Source organism: Epinephelus moara, chromosome 2, assembly GCF_006386435.1.
Source record: "Epinephelus moara isolate mb chromosome 2, YSFRI_EMoa_1.0, whole genome shotgun sequence".
In the NCBI taxonomy this organism is placed as follows: domain Eukaryota; kingdom Metazoa; phylum Chordata; class Actinopteri; order Perciformes; family Serranidae; genus Epinephelus; species Epinephelus moara.
In genome coordinates this window covers 20368637-20387678 of record NC_065507.1, presented here as the reverse complement: position 1 = coordinate 20387678, position 19042 = coordinate 20368637, and the positions used below count along the sequence as shown (strand labels likewise).

Sequence of the window (19042 nt, the reverse complement as noted above, 5' to 3'; positions counted from 1 at the left end):
GCATTCATAAAACGTTAAAGGGATGCTGAATGCAGCCCTGGATTCCCTCCGCGCGGGCCTCGGTCACCCCTGACAACAAAGGACGCTTTGACACGTCTCAGTAAAAGTAACGATCCAATTACACGGCCAGTGTCCGTGAGCTCAGAAGGCACCAGCGCCCCAGTCAGGGTTGTGATTGGCTGTAATTAAAGTCAATCAGCTATCAATCAAGCTGGACAGCTAGTGCCATGGCAACTCACTCAGCAACCAGTGCCCAGCAACAAAGACCCATCCCTGTATGTCGTTAGTGTATAGTTAGTGTGCTCAAAGGTCTGAGCGGGCAGCTTCACAGCAAGCAAACATGCCTCCAAAGAAGAAAACAAAAAAGACCACAAAGAAGAAGCCAGAGAACAGTAAATCTGCTCATGAGATTATTTAATTGTTTGCCTTTTGTGATGCTAAATTATGCATTTTATAACTATTATTGTCTTGTTGCAGGTGAAAATGACTTGGAAGCAAAGTACAGGCGCAGTATTCTGGATGTAGCCATCCTACAGGATCACATTGGTGAGCAGCAATTTTAAATTGATACTTGGGCTAAACTACATATACACTAATCACAGATCTTTTTTATTCACATAGTATGTACTTAAGGGCGGTCTGAGGTTAATTATTGGCACACTTTTATTTCTCTGGCGTATTTCTTTGGCATAAGTTATGTTTGAATACTCTAGAAAGCAGCAAATGAAAGGCTATGGTCTCAGGAATAAAATGTTTTGATGTACACATTATTTATTTATTTAATTAGGTAGTACTTGATTAAAGTCATGTGCATTTGTGCAGCTGGCACAATGTTAAAATTAATTAATTCATTCATTCATTTTCCATAAGCACTTATCCTGTTAGGGGTTGCCGGGGGCATTATGGCATTATTAGATTGCACACGTATCAATGCATCAATGCACATACAGCATTTTATGGCTGTAGCTGGTTATGGTGGGGCTAGTTTAAACTACTTTATATACAGTTATACAGGTGTTTTAATCCAGTGGTTTCCAACCTGAGGGTCAGTCTCCCTCCAAAGGGGCCCCAAGATAACTCTAAGGGGTAATGAGATGATTGCTGGGGTAAAAAGGAAGAGGGCTGGAGCCTATCCCAGCTGACACTGGGCGAAAGGCAGGATACACCCTGGACAGGTCACCAGACTATCACAGGGCAATGCTATAATGCTATAGTTAAAACAAAATGAAGCAACCAATAGATACAGTTTGAACATTTAATTTAAACAAGAACCAGTCCTTCCTCAGTGTAAATGTCACATTACTTTTGTCACTGACCATTCATACTAACAATTAATGAACAATATAGGTTTTTAGAGTTTCAAATTAGTTTTAATCCATCAAAAAAAGTTACAACTCTTCATTTTACAGTAGGTTGGCCCATGTAACAACCAACCACACTCACATTTGACCCAACTTTCTGATGAAATCATGTAAACCAGCTGCAATCACTCATCCCACACTTTTACATCTTACATTAAAATGTAGTTGATTTCTTTGTCTATTAACAACAGGTAACACATTTCCAACATTTCCAAAACTACATATACAGCCAAGCTCTTGCATTCTATTTTCAGATTCAAAACAGCACCTCACCAACACTTACTGCCCTTCTTCCGACACACAACACACCTCGATGGCATGTCACTTGATCTGTCTTAGTGGCACCTCTTCCAGTGCATGCTTACAAACATAATTATTGGCAGAGGTCCGTCTTTCATACGTACACCAAAATATGGAAGGACATCCCCCAACATATCAGACACAATTTAAAAAGGTATACAAACAGTTTCTTTTCAGCAGCTACACCTACAATCACTGACTGTCTATGTTTGTACTGTTTTATAACTGTCCATACTAGACTAAGTTAATGTCTTGTGATTGTGATTAATGTCTTGAGAATGTGACTGTCCGGTTGTGTTTTTTTCATGTCTGTATGTGCTGCAGAACCACTGTAAACCACTTTTAAACTGAGTCAGGCCCATTTAACTGTAACTATAATGTTACTTTTAATCTTTTCACGTATAATAAATGAAATGAAATGAAATTTCTATCAAACACTGTTTGTTGAGTATGTTAAGTCTGCAGACCACCTTCTTACTTTCGATGCTGTAAAACTGAAATGTCACCCTCACCAAAAAAAGTTAGTGACTTTCAGATGTTTTAACACAGTAGATATGGCGGGTCAGGAGAGCAAACTTTGTGATGTTACATTTTAACCACGGCACCTGGGGGGACAGGGCTTTCTCCATCACTGCTCCCACTTTCTGGAACTCACTCCCTAAACACATCAGGGACTCCCCCTCACTCTCCACCTTAAAGACATCCCTCAAAACACACCTCTTCAAAACTGCCTACAACCCCTAAAAATCTGTGTTCTTCTTCTCCCTGACTGCTTTGTTTCCCTTCTTATGGATTATTTCATTTTTGTTTTGTTTGTTGTTATTGTCTGTAAAGCATCTTTGAGTATCCAGAAAATTGTTTCTGTGACCTTCAAATGACCAGAAAATGGCTGTGTGCCAACCAACCCTGCTCTCCCCTATATTACCTCCAGGGGCAAAGTGATTGTAGCTAAGCTATCTTGTATAAAAAACAGGTAACACTCCTATTAAAATCTTAAGAGTACAGATCTATACTCTATTATGTCTACACTGTACTAATGCCTGACGTGTGTCCAAAGGCCTGCAATTAATTGTTTTCATTATCGAGCAATCTGTTGATTATTTTTTTAAATAATAGATTAATCATTTAGTCCGTTTCATGTCATAAAATGGTGAAATATGCCGTTTACAATTTCTCAGAGCTCAGTCCAAAACTCAAAGATGTGCCGACTGGCACTCTTCTCTGATATTTCCATTTCGCGAGACCACATACTGAGACTCAAGTACGTTTCAAAGAGGGAAAAATGTTCTTTTCTGAACTCAAGTCATCTGATGGTGTAGTTATTGCTTACTTCTCAGATTATGTTTTCGTAGCTAGCAGATGTGATAAGTGCAGTAACTAAATCAATTTACCTAAGTACTGTGCTTCAGCGTGATTTCGAGGTACTTGTACTGTAAGTATTTCTATTTTGTGCTCCTTTCTACCTCTACTCCAGCACATTTCAGGGGGAATATTGTGCTTTTTTTGTACACAACTTAGTGTCTGACAAGGGTGTAGGTATTGTTGCAAAACAGGGGATGCATACACATGAAACAAGGGGTTTGGGGTCCTCCGAGAGAAAATTGTGAGCGTGATACGCTTAATTTCCTGCAGTCTGGTGAATATTAATGCATCAATGTGTGCCTTTTCTGCATCAATTTATGATGTAAATGTCTTTAATATAGTCAAAATGAAAGTCCTCTGCTACATTCATGTTTATATTTAGAGGGCGGTGTCCCCTGCGTCCCCCGAAATCTACGCCTGCACCATTTGATCAATTAAAAAATGCATTGTTGTAGATCACATTGTTATCACAAAGTTAAAACCAGCTCCACCTTGCTTAGGAACAACAGTGAAATACGCATTTGTTGATCTAGTTATGTAGTCCGGTCAAAATGGCCGTGTTTCTGCATCAGTGGTTTAACTTGAGTATATTTTGCTGATGATAGGCTACTTTTACTTTGGTAAGATTTTGAATGCAGGACTTCAGGGAAAGTGATCTGAATACTTTACCATCCAGTGAAAGCTGGTCTTGCACAATCTGCACCACCTAATGCTATGTAGATTTATAATGGCATACTTTAGCATGATGTATTAATAAGGCTTCAGTTTACCATATTAATTTAGTGACAACAGAATTGTCATTGGAGAATTTTTACAAGAGGTTACCGCTTTCTTATAAAGAAAAAAAAAGATGACTGGTATGTACATTCATTCATATGTTTGTGTGATTATCACAGCCTTCCAGTGTGAATCTGTAAAAAAGGTCCAGTCTGATCGAGTTGACCTGAGGAGACGCGTGAGAGACACGGAGCAGAAGCTGCAGCGCGAGAGACAAGACCACAGGGACGTCAACTCTGGTACGGTACAGACGGGGCATGAATCAACAATTAGCCTCCCTTTTAATAACCTGAGATAAAGCGTGGATCCCTTTGGGAGCGAGGACAAGGGGCGTGTTTGCCATGGTTAGGGTAATTCTTGAGGAACAAAAAGTCTAATTAGCTGGGTGCCTAAGCTGATTGCTGCATTAGCCTTACAAAGTGAATCAGCAATGAAAGCTAAGTCTGACATCTCTGACACAAATGTCATTCTAGACCTCAGTCGGCAGTGCAAAACCATGCAGACAGAGCTGGGCAGCAAGGTGAAGAGGCTGGAGGAGGAGGTCGGCCAGCTGAAGGAAGAGCTAGGTATGAATACATCTCATCTTAATGTCTGTACCTCGATGAATACAGATGGGACTGAGTTAGCTCCCAAAATTTAAAGTGATGGCAGGCTTGTATGCATTTGTCTGTCCAGTGCTGTGTCAGGAGGAACTGAGGAAAGAGAAAAGAGAGCGTGAGCAGGTGGAGCGGGAGAAGGACACCACCATAGCTGACCTCCAACACAAGCTGGACAACATGGAAAGAGACTATGAGAAGATCCTACATGTGAGTTGCAACACAAGCCACTTACAGGCCTCTGTAGGGTTGACCAGCCATCTTTTGAGACCCCATGCACTGTAAACCTGCATGTACAGCTGTGTGCACCCTGTGAAGCTGTGTCCCTGTTAAAGGGCAGCATTGTCTCCATCCCCTCTGTTCTACAGTGACTTAATGTAGTTTGGTATTATTTTGTGTCTACTCGATTGCATATGCAGAGCAGAGGACTTGGTCTAAAATAGCACCAGTCTGAGACGACTTATACGATGTGACTTGTCGTTGTCATACTAAAGCCACCACATGCATAGAATTTTTATATGATTACCATATACCAACTTGCGAATTATTACAATGAGAAGACTTTTTGTTTGTAGAGTAATGGGACAATCCTGATGGAAACAGTTGCTGTCCACAATCCTACATGGTTAAAAGCAGGTGTTTGGATGCCTAAGCAAAGGTGAACATGAAACGTTAGTACTCCAATAACTTGTTAGGACGTTTTTGGTGTTGTAGAGCAACAGAACATCAATCTACAGGTTAACCTGGATGCACACTGCTGTTTTGTTTACAGTGAAATGTAAGTTATCCCACCGGCACGACTGCGAAACAGTAAAATGAGAAGTGATGATTCAAAATGAAGCACAGAAGGGTGTTCAGGTCATACTTTCCTTGGTCCACTCTGTTGTAGAGCTGTTCTCAAATTCACAGTATTCACAATGATCAGTGTTGAGGAGTAGTGAATTACATGGAATTAAACTAGTAGCTGAACTATATCTTGCAGTAGCTTACTAGTAGTTCAACTACATTCATATCTGCATAGTGATTCAACTAACTTTTTTAAATCATTGTTTTAGTTAACTACTGAAACTAGGTAACTACAAACCAGGGGTGTAAATATAGATAGTGCAGGCATTGTGGTTACACTGGGGCCCGTCGTGGGGCTTGAGAAAGATTAAGATTGCCACCACAGAACTACACGTTTTCAAAGAAGAACTCACATTAAATTGAAAATGGTGCCATTTGCTATGTGCTATATGCCCTCAAAAATACAAACCCATCTCTGTTGTGATTTTCATTTCTTTTCTTTTTTGTTTGTTAAATAGTGAGTAGCAATCTATAACAAAATTATATGCTTATTATGCTTATTCTACATAACACTATTCTAGTAAAATAATACTTTTTTATTTTGTTTGATATTTTGGTCATACACAGGTATGCAATAAGTTGTTGGGTAACATGTAAATGGATGTTGGCTTGTGTCTGTATTTGATCATGTGCCGATACAGTACGATACGATACAATACGATACGATACGATACGGTGCGATACGATACGGTATGACATGGTACAATACAGTACGGTATGATACGGTACGGTACAGTACGTTACGGTGTGATACGGTACGGTACAGTACGGTACGGTACGGTATGACATGGTACAATATGGTACGGTATGATACGGTACGGTACAGTACGGTACGGTATGATACGGTACGATACAGTACGGTACGGTATGACATGGTACGATACGATACGGTACGGTATGATACGGTATTATACGGTACGATACAGTACGGTACGGTACAGTACGATATGATAAGATACGGTATGGTGCGATGTGATACGGTACAGTACTGTACGGTACGGTACGGTATGATACAGTACAATACGATACGATACAGTACGGTACGATACGATACAATGCAGTAGCTGGTTTAGGTGCAAAATCTGTCAAGACTGACAAACTGAGCACATCCACAAGTCCAGGGTGCAGCCATGCCTTTTAAAGATAAAAGCAGCAGTAAATAAGGACAAGAGAGAAATGGACAGGAGGAAATAGTAGCAGCACTCCTTCAATTAGATTCCTTTGGCTTTTTTATAAACAGTTGCCAGAGGTGTGTGTTGGCACCTAATAACTAGTAAATAGCTTACAGTAGGGCCTGTCACAATAGCGTGTGCAGGGGCCTGTGGTAACTACCTTACACCACTGCTACAAACAATTTGGGGTTTTTAAAGTAAAGGAATTACGTTTCATTTTCATTTAAATTTTGATTCTGTCCTGTAAGTGAACCACCTTTGATCAGCCCTGCCCACTGTTTCTTTTTTCCTTATCGCTGTGAAGACATGCCCGAGGAATGCATTAGTCTAATAGAATTTATAAAAACTAAACCATAATAGTTTAGGTGTTCATTAGTCAGAGGTATTGATTATTGCTATTTATTAACAGATGTTAAGAGAAGTTGCTACATGCTATTGTAGAACAGACCTGGCTAATTGAGTGATATTGCTCTCTGTGATACCCACACCTGGACTCTAGTGTCTGAGGGCAGGTGTCTGAGTGATGGACATTGTCTACAACACCAAAGCTGACATTCTTGCACTTTCTCATGAATAGTGGGCTGTTGTATATTTTTGGTTTACGTAAGACCAGAGAACAAGATGCCACTTCTTGTAATAAACTCAATTAAGTGTCATTTTATGCTGGTATGTGACTTTTTTGTATCATATTTTGCTATAATTTCATATCATATTCACATTATCAGTTTGATCTCTTTTTACAAAGTAGTTTCAACTATTCTTTAAGTAGTTTTAATCAACTAAACAAGATTATATTACATAGTTTTGCTATGTTAAGCTATGCTTTCAAAGTGGCTTCCCAAACACTGACAATAATGTAATACAATGTTATGTTAACCGATAGGGACAGTATAATACTTCAAACAGGAACAATAAGACTCAGGTTGTGAAATAGCAGAACCTCCTGTTAAGACGTAATGGATGAGGGATGCAGTCAGTATTGACATTTTATAGGTACAGTCCAGTTGGCTGAGCGCAGACAGTAGATGCAAATTTTCAGTATGCAGATCTTCAAAGATAAGTGGTCAAGCCTGGAGCCCTGTTAGAGGGCTCAGCCTGTGATTATAGAGCCAGAATTTTAATATGCAATTATCACTATTTCTCTCCTTCCCACTATGACACAGAATCTAATTATGCCTCATCTCCATCAGCTCCACTCCTAAAACTCATCAGACTTAAAGGTGGTTAAGAGGAGAGGGATATCAGATTAGACAACTGGGTGATTTTAGCTTGCATGTCATTTTTACTAATGCTTTTTCTGCAGGAGACTCTAGACAGCCTGACTTCCCAGCTGTCTGTGGCTCGACAGGGATGGGAGGACAAGAGCACGACCCTTCATCAAAATTACAAGGAGCTGCTCTCTGAGTTCGGTCTGAATGCACAGCACATCTAGAAGACAAATGAAAGCAGCTGCTCTTCTCAGTGGGACACATTTATTTAATGTTGCATCTACAACTTGGTTCAATTTGATCAGACTGTTGCATCTGTTTGGCGGAATTGAAAGTGATATCTGCGATGGCACCAATACGCAATTCACAATTTAGTACGCCTAACACACCGATGGATGTTCTTATTATATAATGTTTTACCTTCAGAGCACAAAGCAGACCGACTCACCTATGCATGTATTCAGTAGCTCACCATGTAGTGTCTGTAATGTTGTGTAATGCCCACTAGATGTAGCAAATGACTGTTTACAGTCGGGGAGATGATGGCCACTATATCTCAAATACACAGACTTTTTTTTATTTATTTTTTTTAGAATATTTTATATGTGTAAATACATCGTTGTTTTGGTGACAGGATATTTCTCAAGTCCAATAAAAGTATGATAATTACACTAACATGGTATGTAATGAATGACTCTGGGTGAGAGTACACAGTGCTGTGCATGTACAACAGTAAAGACTACTTTGATCTTACAACAGGCGGGCGTGTTAGCAAAGACGGTGATGTAGAAACAAAATTCTCAGGCTGTATTTATGCTGTGTCAGACCACTAGAGACCAAATGTGATCACAGGCAAGTGAGCGTCAGGTGAAGCTGGCCACATGAACCACAGAGACGTAAGAGGCTGTACTACAACACTGCAGTGTTTTCATTCAAGCTACAACTATGACAAAACAGAAACAACGAGAAAGGAAAATACTAAAAAAGTAAATGACTAACAATAGACAATAACAAGAGAAAGGCAAAATAACGGTTAATGATGCAAGAAATATGAGTTAGCTGCCCAGCATCGATAAAACCTGACGTCCCCCCGCGGGGAGCCAGATGAACAGATTTTACTTCCCAGGCTGTCATCTTTTGTGTCTTCTTCATGGCCCAGTGCAGTTTTTTTAAGCCTCTCATCTGTGAGGTAATGAATCATTTACTCGGGGATGAAGATAATTCTGTGATCTAATGACCAATTAACACAGGAGCTCAAGAGGCCTTTATCTGAAAACCAATATTTTCTCCTCAAACCACAAGGAGCTGCTACCCTCAGAGGGTGTGTGTTTCTGTTTGTTTAGGGTTTAATGGGGTTGACTGCAGTCATCCCAGTGCTAAAAAAAAAAAAAAAAAAAAAAAAAGATAAGCACAGTGCACCTGTTAGTGTGGGAACACATTATTAGCAGTGTATCTTATAGCAATATTTCCCTTATGGAAAAGTTACAATAAAAATAGCTTTTGGTGGAAAATAGTACGCAGTAAGTACTTAAGAAAAAGTATCAATTCAGCAGTGAAAAATACCCCATTACAGGTAGAAGTCCTGAATTTAATTTCTAGTTAAGTACAGTAGTATTATTAGCCAAATTTATTTCAAGTATCAAAAGTAAGAGTACTTGTTCTGCGGGAAATTGGCCCCTGTGATATATTGTTATATGGCATTATTCAATTGCACACGTATCAATGTATAAATGCACATATAGCATTCTATGGCTGTAGTTGGTTAAGGTGGGGCTAGTTTAAACTACTTTATATACAGTTACACAGGTGTTTTAATTCAGTGGTTTCCAACCTGAGGGTCGGTCCCCCTCAGCAGGGGCCCCAAGATAATTCTAAGGGGTAATGAGATGATTGTTGGGTAAAAACAAAGAATTAACAAAGTCCTTATCCATTCACTCATTATCTATAACTGCCTATCCTGTTAGGGGCCACAGGGGGGCTGGAGTCTATCCCAGCTGACACTGGGCGAAAGGCAGGGTACACCGTGGACAGGTCACCAGACTACCACAGGACTGACACATACACTGTGTCTCAAATCACATACTTCCGTTAGTATACTTCCATGTAGTATACTATGAGCACTATGTACTTATTGGCATATTGGGCGGATTTCGACAGGGTAGTGTTGTCTCAAACCAAACATTGCCATTGTGCACTCACCGGAAATGACGACCGCAAATTAGCTAGTTAGCAAACTAGCATTAGTATTCGTGTTATCGTTCGCGGTAACAAATCATGACAGACTGTTAAATTAACCCAATAAACATACTGCTGGCTTATATCAACAGTATAGTGGTGCTTACTGCAAAAAACGTGTATTTGTACAATGCAGCGACGTTCACGGTCGCACAGTCCTCGGCCACCATTTCCAGTTTGAAAAGTGGTCCCTCCCCTTCTGCTATGTAGCCAAGATGGCGACCACTGAGGGCGAGAAGTGTCCATAGTTCCACACTCAGCTTCTTGACCGTTTTGAGTGCACCATCCAGGTACTCATAGTGCACTGCATTTTTCCATACTTCTCAGTGTGAATGCACTTATGCACTCAAAATATTAAGTGTAGGTACAGAAGTACTCAATTTGAGACACAGCAAGCGAGACAGACAACTGCACGATGGTGTAGTGGTTAGCATTGTCGCCTCACAACAAGAGGGTTCCTGTTGTGGGAGCTCCTCTGTGCAGAGTTTGCATGTTCTCCTTGTGTCAGCATGGGTACTCCGGCTTCCTCCCACAGTCCAAAGACATGCAGGTTAATTGGTGACTCTAAATTGGCCGTAGGTGTGACTGTGAGTGTAAACAAAGTCCTGCTAGTGCTAATTTTCTCTGATCTTGGCTTTTTGGGCTTTAAACAGCTATTTAAATCACTGGTGTCCTACGGGAACCCTTCTCTATCATTTAGTAAACACATAGTCCCTGATTAAGTGACATATTATATTGATATTTTATATTACATTCAATGAATAACAATTACAGAACAGAAAAACTGATAAACGGTGCAATTAACCCAAGTAGTGAATGCAATGGCTGCAGGAAGTTTGTGTAATCTAAGCGATTTGAATGAATTTTCAGCAGATTATTTCCTGTGAGTATTGCTTTAGAGATGAGTTTCCCTGATATTTAAGGAATTCTTCATCCAATTCTCTGTCTGTATTATGTATTTTCCATTTTTAACAATCATACATACTTAATACACTCTTTCCTTGACCAATTTAGTGTTTTCTTCTCCCTGAGGCTTGGTCAATGTTCTGTTAGATCTTTGGTTATTTAAACTGCAGGATGAGGCTGTTTAGCAGAGAGTGAAGTCTCTTTGAATATAGCTTGTGTTCAGGTCACCATGTCCTTCTCCTGTGAGGTTGTGTCTTTAATAGTAATATAATCTTTAAAAATCACAATTTCATTTAGTTTAGTTTAGTCCTCACAGAAATGAAATGCTGAGATATAGGCCTGCTATATATATGTATGTATTCATTCATTCATTTTCAGTAACCACTTATCACAGCACTAATGACACTTTAAGGACTGGACTTTCTTGCACAAGTTTTTATATTTTATATTTTACATTCTTGATAATTGTGCCCTATTGTATATATGTCTCTTGTTTTTACTTATTTTATCTTTATATTTATAAGCCTGGGCAACTGGAGGACTGCTTCAACAGAATTTCATTGTTTGTGCAATGACAATAAAGATTATTCTATTCTATTCTATCCTGTTAGGGGTCACAGGGGGGCTGGAGCCTATCCTAGTTGATATTGTGTGGGAGGCAGGGTACACCCTTGACAGGTCACCAGACTATCACAGGGCTGACACATAGAGACAGACAACCATTCACACTCACATTCACACCTAAGGACAATTTAGAGTCACCAGTTAACCTGCATGTCTTTGGATTTGAACATTATATGTTTTCTGTGTTTAAATCCAGCTCTTGACATAAAAAAAGAAATAGAAAAATTAAAAAAAAAGTCAAACCTGACTTCATTGATGTTGCTACTCTGCATATTAAATTCTAGACATTGTGCCTTAGAAATATTTAAAGGAAGAAATACATTGGGGATAGGAGGATGGATGGGAGGGAAGGGCTGTTGTATCATATAAGGTATTACTGTAATTGCCTCAGGGTCATGTCTACTTCTGTTTGCTCTGCACACTCGTGTGGAATGTTTCTGTCCAACCCTGACATTATCTTTTTTTCTGATTGTTTTTCCTTTTTTGAAAACCTTAATAAGATATTTTGAAATAAAAAAGTTTTCTTGCATCGCATAATATCAAGAAGGCCTCAAAACCCCCTGTTAAGCTTTGGCGACCCCTGGTGGATGTCAGGACCCCCGGGGAACCAGTGATTTAAATGAAACTGTGGGAAATGTCCATTTGTTGGAACTTCTACCAGCTCAAAGCTATCTGAGACGTTTCAAGGCACCCAAATTACTGCTCTCTTGTAAGGGGGCACAAACCAAAGTACAGTAGAAAGTACAATATTCCCTCTGAAATGCAGCAGAGTATTAGCATAAAGTAGCATTAAAGCAGAATACTTTAGATTTAGTTACTTTCCCTGTCTGGTAGAAGTATACACCCAGTAACTATGTACCTGATGTGTATACACCTTTTATCCACAGGTTTACCAGCTAATCATTAATCAAGTGCACCGTGAACAAAACAGTGTCCATGGTGATTAATGAACTTCTTCTAACCCTCTAATGTTGCTGTCATCAATGCATTTACTCAAAGACAGATGGTGCTTTATAAAAAAGTGGAGTCATTACGGAGAGTGACTGATGTCTTTGGACACTTCAATCTTTGAAACTTTAATCCAAGGTCAACACAGTCTTTTCGTACAAACATTAAACACAACTGAGTTTTGTGAGAGTAAAAATTTCTAAAGAGTTGATGTGGCTCTGTTATATGGTACCCAAGTGATCGATTTCCGCGATAAAAGCGGGTTGCTTTCATTTATTCTGATGAATACCTGACAATGAGTGCTGGCTGCTGCACTTCCACTGGAATTTGACTTGGCCGTCTGCTGCGTCTGTTCAGCTTTTGGGTAACACAACGAGACGGCCTCCAGCTGATGAATCAAGATGCACACACTGTGATTTCCATGGAGGCAAGTGCATGAGAGAGATCACATACAAATACACCCACTCATACACACACACACACTCACACACACACACACACACAAACAAAACTAGGCAATCAATGCTTCCCCATCTGTGAGCCATCGATCAAGGCAGGAATGAATAGTGAGGGAACGAAACACGAAATAAATGAAGCTCCATTTTATTTCTCTGAAAGACAAACAATGCCAAGATGTTTTGGTCAATATGTTCAACAACAACTGTCAGCGAACAAAAGGCTGTATAACAGCCTTGACAGCATCTCACCTTGGAGAGAATTCTCACACTCTGAATACCTTTTCTTTGAGCACACGACAACAACAACAACAACAACAAGCCTTTTGCAATTAATTGCCAGCAAATCAATAGAAAAGCTCTCACTTAAAAATGTGCACCAGTCTCACTGTGAATTAGGTAGTTTCCACTGATGGTCGGTTATGTCTTTCACTTGGCATCCTCAGATCAAGTGCTCATTAGCGGCTGTTATGGGGCGGATGTACACATGTGTGCTGTTAACCTTGGGAGGTCTGGGAGGAGGAGGAGGAGAGGGGAAGGGCATTGTTTGACAGTGCAGGGATGCAGTAGCAATGTGATGAATAGATTTAACAGTTGGTGTTGTGAGCAATGAAATTGTACTGAATGCAAAGTTATAGACCCCGAATATTAACAAAAATTCTAAATATCACAGGTTTCATGTTTTGGTTTCTAGAGCTGGACTGTGAGGCTTACAAATGTGAATTTTCTGTGAGGAAAAAAAATTATTTACACAGAATGGGCTGATAAGATAGTTGCTCTTCAAGTGTAGGGGATGTGAGCTGCTAGCGTGGCAAAATGCATCAGCCTCAGTACACTATAATTCCTAAATCCTTGCAGAATTACAATCAACTACAAGGAAATTGGTATTGCTATGTGCTACAACTGGGTAAGCTTGAGGAGTGAAGTAGATTTTCACACACCTCTGCAGGCACTCAGTGCTCATCATGGGCTCCATAAATCCAACAGCAGCTAGGCAGTGGTGGGTAGAGATGCACTGAATTTATGGACCTGGAGCACCAGAGGCAGAGGAAGGAAGCGTGAGCCTGATGAGATAAACTTGACACAGCAGTGACATACAGGTGGCGGTTTGAGTGTTTACGCGCGTGTGTCACTCTTGTAAGAGCTGTGTGGGTGTGGGTGCTGAGGATATGCACTATGACATGCAGGTTGGTGACGCACTGAAGGGAAACTTGTCAGCTCTAATGCCGCAGTGGGAAGATTGGGAGACAGGCACTCAAGAGAAGAGAGGAGAGGAGAGGCAGCCTGAATTAAACTGTAAATCAGATGCAGGTTATTATGTGTGTTCACTCACTGTCCTGAGGAGAGAGAGAAATATCCACTGAAAATCACAGTGATAGATGGACTACAGGTGAGCTGATATAGCACATGAGTGAGTTGTTAAACTCATTAGCCTCCGTTAGACTTCCCACCCACGCCAATTCTCAGCTGTTCGTCGAATTCACAAGTGTGCAGACGTTAATTCAGTTATGGGAGATAAACGAGAGGTAGATGCACGAGCTCCTTCTGGTTCACTCAACAATCGTCATGTTTACTCAGCCAGAAACCCATACATCCTCATGCCGCTTCCCCCGCATGCGTATTATGTCACAACAAACCAAGTGCACTGTCTGAATATTTCTCCTGGATGAATAATAAAAACTAGAAAAACAAAGTGCACTCAGACGCTATTTAGCATGACAGATCTAAACAGCTCAGAAGGTCAAATACATCAGAGTAAAGAAGAGACGAAACCAGAAACCCCTCAGAGCGGAGGTTGTTTTAAGAAATGTATTTATAATGGAATAAAAATGTCAACATAAGAAAATAAAGCATATAAAATATAGCAGCCAAACCCTGCCGTCTCTCTCAGTGGTCGCCCAGAGAAGGTCGCCCAGTGTTTCAGTGGGATTTGTTTTAATTCTTACTCTACTGCTCTCCATGCCTTCAAGGTAATTGGCAATCTCATTCCAACTACGCTTGATTTAGCACCCCTGTAAATGTTTTTAGTGTTTAAGGAGTTAGCATCGGGTGCAGCATGAGCCTCCATTCTCTCATGAGTTTCTTAGTGACATTCAGCAAATGGATAGAAACTTCTGGTAATGAAATGTGGGTCTGTTTTTTTCTTTGCTATTTGCTCAACAAGTTATTATATAAAGAAATATAGAAACATTGACTGTATGTGAAGATTTTTTTTTCCACCATTACACTCACAATCTGTCTCTAAATGTCATGATGTGTCCATATAAACATAACACACATGTAGGTCTGTATCTCTCTGTTCTATTAACACGAGCAACTTGTTACTGCTGCAATAAAAAAAACAACACTTTGGACCATTACTGGGGAACCCTGTTGATCACACTGTATTTACACACTGTCTGGGGGACATTAATAGTTCATTACTTGAGGATTAGGTGCATTGGCACTATTGGCGCTCCAGCAGATGATAACAAAATGCCTCTGCGACTGCCGTTCGTTTCTATCTGGTGCCAAATCAAGCAGATTCGACGCTGTTTCAAACGCTGACGTGTTCTTGTGGGAGTTTAGACATGCTGCAGACCTGAATTGAAATGCCACCTGAAGTCCTGAAACACTTCTCAGCAACTGATTGAACTGACGTTGAAAAAGTTTGTGTGTGTCTGGGGGGGAAACCTCTAATAGATATTCCACCCATTTGTGATTCCAGTCACCCAAATGTTCAGAACCATCAATTCACTGAAAACTCTGTATTAGTACAAATGTGCTGCAGTTCGCTCCAGGTCTGTCAGCAGGCTGATTTGCCACAGTTTCACACGTTCTGAAACAGCGTACCAACTACAGCCATTAATGCAACAACAGGTGCTTGAAAAGTATAGTTGAGGCAGTGTGGGTGAACTCATATCTGTGCGTGTGAAAAATAAAGCAAATGACAGAATGATTCAACAACAAGGCGACAGCATGATCACTCACATATGACTAAAATCCAAACTACATGTTTATATCACGAGTTGACATAATGATTTACAAATGCAGGATACTAATTATGATGAAATACTTTTCAAAGAAAGGTAATTTGTTATTATAGAATGAAAACGTTGCCTCAGTATTTGTTATCTCTCCATGAATTATCACAATTTCCACTGGTAGAGAGATGGTGACTCTAGAGTGGGCTCATTTTTTAAGGCTTTTAGGCCCACGTTCTTTTATATGCAGACTTGGAGAGGTATCCAAATGCAAAGGGGGTGCCGAATTGTCAGGCATATTTTTCCAGGGCTAACTAATTTAAGCTTTTTTCTTTTAAGGGGTTGTACTCTCTATATAACAGCCTGCTATCTCAGATTTATGGACATTTTTTTCATAGTTTTGACTGTTACCTTCATTAGTTTCTTCTGTCTTTTGTTTATCTGATAACACTTTAAATGGGAGGATTGTTGCCGGACCATTCAGGAACTTGCCAAGATGTATGTTGGCTTCTTATCGTGTCACAGAGAGACTGGATTGGAATGGAGAGTTTGACCACAATCTGTGAGGTGTGACATATTGACAATCATGCAGAAAACGATGAAACAAAAAGATGGTGAATGATTAATAGGTCAAACACCTCATTTCAACATTCACTCTATTTCCATGCTGCTACTTTAAAAGAGCATATAAAGAGAATTTCTAACCATGACAACCTGCAGGTGAAAAAATGACTAAGATAGAAAGTGAATGTAGCTATTAAAAAAAAAAAAGTACAAGAGCGATACTGCAGCGGTGCCTTCAAGCTGTGTAGAGTTGGTGGCCTAGTTCTGAGGGAGGGTGACTGACAGAGCCTGATGGGCAGATTTGAAATGATGGACACATCAGACATAAGCAAGAAGCGGTGAAGACAGGTGGACGACCGTTGATTCCCACTGTGCAACAGTCAGGCTATCATGCAGTAACACCTTCAAACCGGTCGGTTCAGCGGGAAAACACTAAGTGATGTGTCACAGCCTGTGCAGGAAGTAACCTAAGATCCCTGCTGCTGCTGGTTTGTCCTCATTGTTTCACTTGTGGAGGGATGATTGATATAATACAAGCTACACTCTCTGTAATTGATGAACTCAATCTTTCAGTCCTGTTCCTGATCAGTTAGTATTAAAGGGACAGTTCACCCCCACAAAAATATATTTTTCCTCTTACTTGTAGCACTGTTTATCAACTTAGATTGTTTTTGGTGTAAGTTGCCGAGTGTTGGAATATCGTCTGCAGAGATGTCTGCCTTCCACATTTGAAAAACTCAACAGCAATGTCTCTTTCCAGAAATCATGACCCAGTTACTCAAGATAATCCACAGACCTTGTTGTGAGCAGAACTGTTTTCTTTCTACCAAACTACACCCCCCAACCACCAATCAGTTTGCAGAAGGAAGCGTGCATCTACTGCTAGCTCATTTAGCACCACTGAGCTAACAAACGTCACAGCTCAGTTTACTGTCATGAGCACAAGCCTCTCATCTCTTTTCAGAAATCATGACTCGGTTACTTAAGATAATCCACAGACATTGGTGTGAGCAGTTTCATGTTTGATTTTTTTTCTTCCAAGCGACACCCACCAAACGTGTCACCGTGCAGAAGGAAGTGTGCATCTACTCATGGATGAGAGGCTTGTGCTCATGACAGTAAACATTAATGACGTCCTTTTCGGCTGAGCTATGATGTTTGCTAGCTCAGTGGTGCTAAGTGAGCTAGCAGTAGATGCACGCTTCCTTATGCAAACTGATTGGTGGTTGGTGGGTGTAGTTTGGTAGAAAGAAAATAGTGCCTACATGAAACTGCCCACAACAAGATCTGTGGATTATCTTGAGTAACCAGGTCATGATTTCTGGAAAGAGACATTGGCGACTTGAGCACTACAAGCCGAGTGCCATCTTGTTCCATTATATTAAAGAGAAGGCTGACATCTCCAGCACTCAGTAACTCACACCAAAACAATCTCAGCTGATACATAGCACTACAGGGTAAGAGGGAAAATATGGATTTTTGATTTTGGGGTGAACTGTCCCTTAAAGACCTTGGGCTGTATTCACAAACATTTTAAGAAAAACAATCTCAGAGAGCTCCTCACTTAACTTAGACATTTTTAGTAAGGATTCCTAGCTTAGGAGTGATTTAGGATAGTTCTCAGAGCAACTCTGAGCAAGGAAGGGACAGAAACATTTGCCTTAGTGAGGAGGTGATGTATTCTTTTAACAGGTGTGATTGGTTGTCACAGACACGCCCTTTTGGGAGCCTACAAGATGTGGACACCCAGTGGAAATGAAATGAACTGTACCACAATATGAGACTGTAAAAGTGTTGTCATTGTTTAGACAGACCCAAGTCATCACTGCTGCAACGGTGCATTTTCCCACTTTTTAAAATATCTTAATATTGAACTAAATATTTATTTCTGGCATTATAGTGTTAAGTGGGAAGTGTGTGCGTATCCCTAATGAGATCGACCACAAACATTACCCCTGCACAATCTAATCTGTAGCATTTCATTAACTCGTTGTTATCCAGTCTTCGGAGAATATTTCTCCGATCTCTTTGTCTTTCCACCATTTTCTCCTCTGCGTAAGAAATTCTTAAGCCTCTTAAAAGTCCTCCTCCCTGCTCCTCACAGTTTTCCACCTTAGGGACTCTTTTAAGGTCGAAGATGCTCTGTGAATAACTTTAATCTTTACAAGGACCTAATCTGAATTCTAAGGGGAAATTCTAAGAAAACATCACGACTCTAAGAATTTTCTTAGAATTTCGTCACTTAGAGGAACTCTGACTAGTTTGGGTTTTTGCAGAAATAAAAGTAGAAAATGTCAGAGAGCATCTTGGCTAATGTGAAATAAAAAACTCCTCTAAGCAGTGTGTAAAACATCACATTCAGTCAAAAAGTTTGAACTGCCTTGACATTTGAAAAGAATTCAAATCAACTGCGGATAACTTTTGCTTTACCAGGGACATCTGTTGGGTTGGAGCTGGGTTTCATTCACGCTCTGGCACATCCTTGTGAAAGCTCAATCACTCTTGAACATACCTCTCATCTCGTGTATACGGCACAGGAGACTGTATGTATATTTTTAAGAGAGATATCGTGAAAAGGAGGTGATGAGACAACAAATGTGTCAAAGATGTGGGACAGATGGAGAAGAAAGTAATGTCAAGACACATAGGAGGGAGGAAATGAATGGGTGTCTTTGTGTGTGTATAGCCATCATGGTTTTAAGCAGGTATTCAAAACAGGAAATCA

General features: G+C 40.2%; 1 protein-coding gene across 1 annotated transcript; it reads left to right on the top strand.

Annotated features, from left to right (window-relative positions):
- Positions 1-16: 16 nt before the first annotated feature.
- Positions 17-8313, top strand: ccdc153 (coiled-coil domain containing 153). The gene is made up of 6 exons (XM_050059452.1): positions 17-392; positions 478-546; positions 3920-4039; positions 4274-4366; positions 4476-4606; positions 7718-8313. The coding sequence occupies exons 1-6, from the start codon at positions 341-343 to the stop codon at positions 7844-7846; spliced, it is 594 nt and encodes a 197-aa protein (XP_049915409.1). The 5' UTR covers positions 17-340; the 3' UTR covers positions 7847-8313.
- Positions 8314-19042: the final 10729 nt, after the last annotated feature.

What these genes read in the sequence shown, in the direction of transcription:
- ccdc153 (XM_050059452.1), top strand. Translation starts at nt 341, where the DNA reads ATGCCTCCAAAGAAGAAAACAAAAAAGACCACAAAGAAGAAGCCAGAG. An exon ending in CCACAGGGACGTCAACTCTG is followed by an intron (nt 4,040 to 4,273) that starts GTACGGTACAGA and finishes ATGTCATTCTAG; the next exon opens with ACCTCAGTCGGCAGTGCAAA. An exon ending in CCAGCTGAAGGAAGAGCTAG is followed by an intron (nt 4,367 to 4,475) that starts GTATGAATACAT and finishes TTGTCTGTCCAG; the next exon opens with TGCTGTGTCAGGAGGAACTG.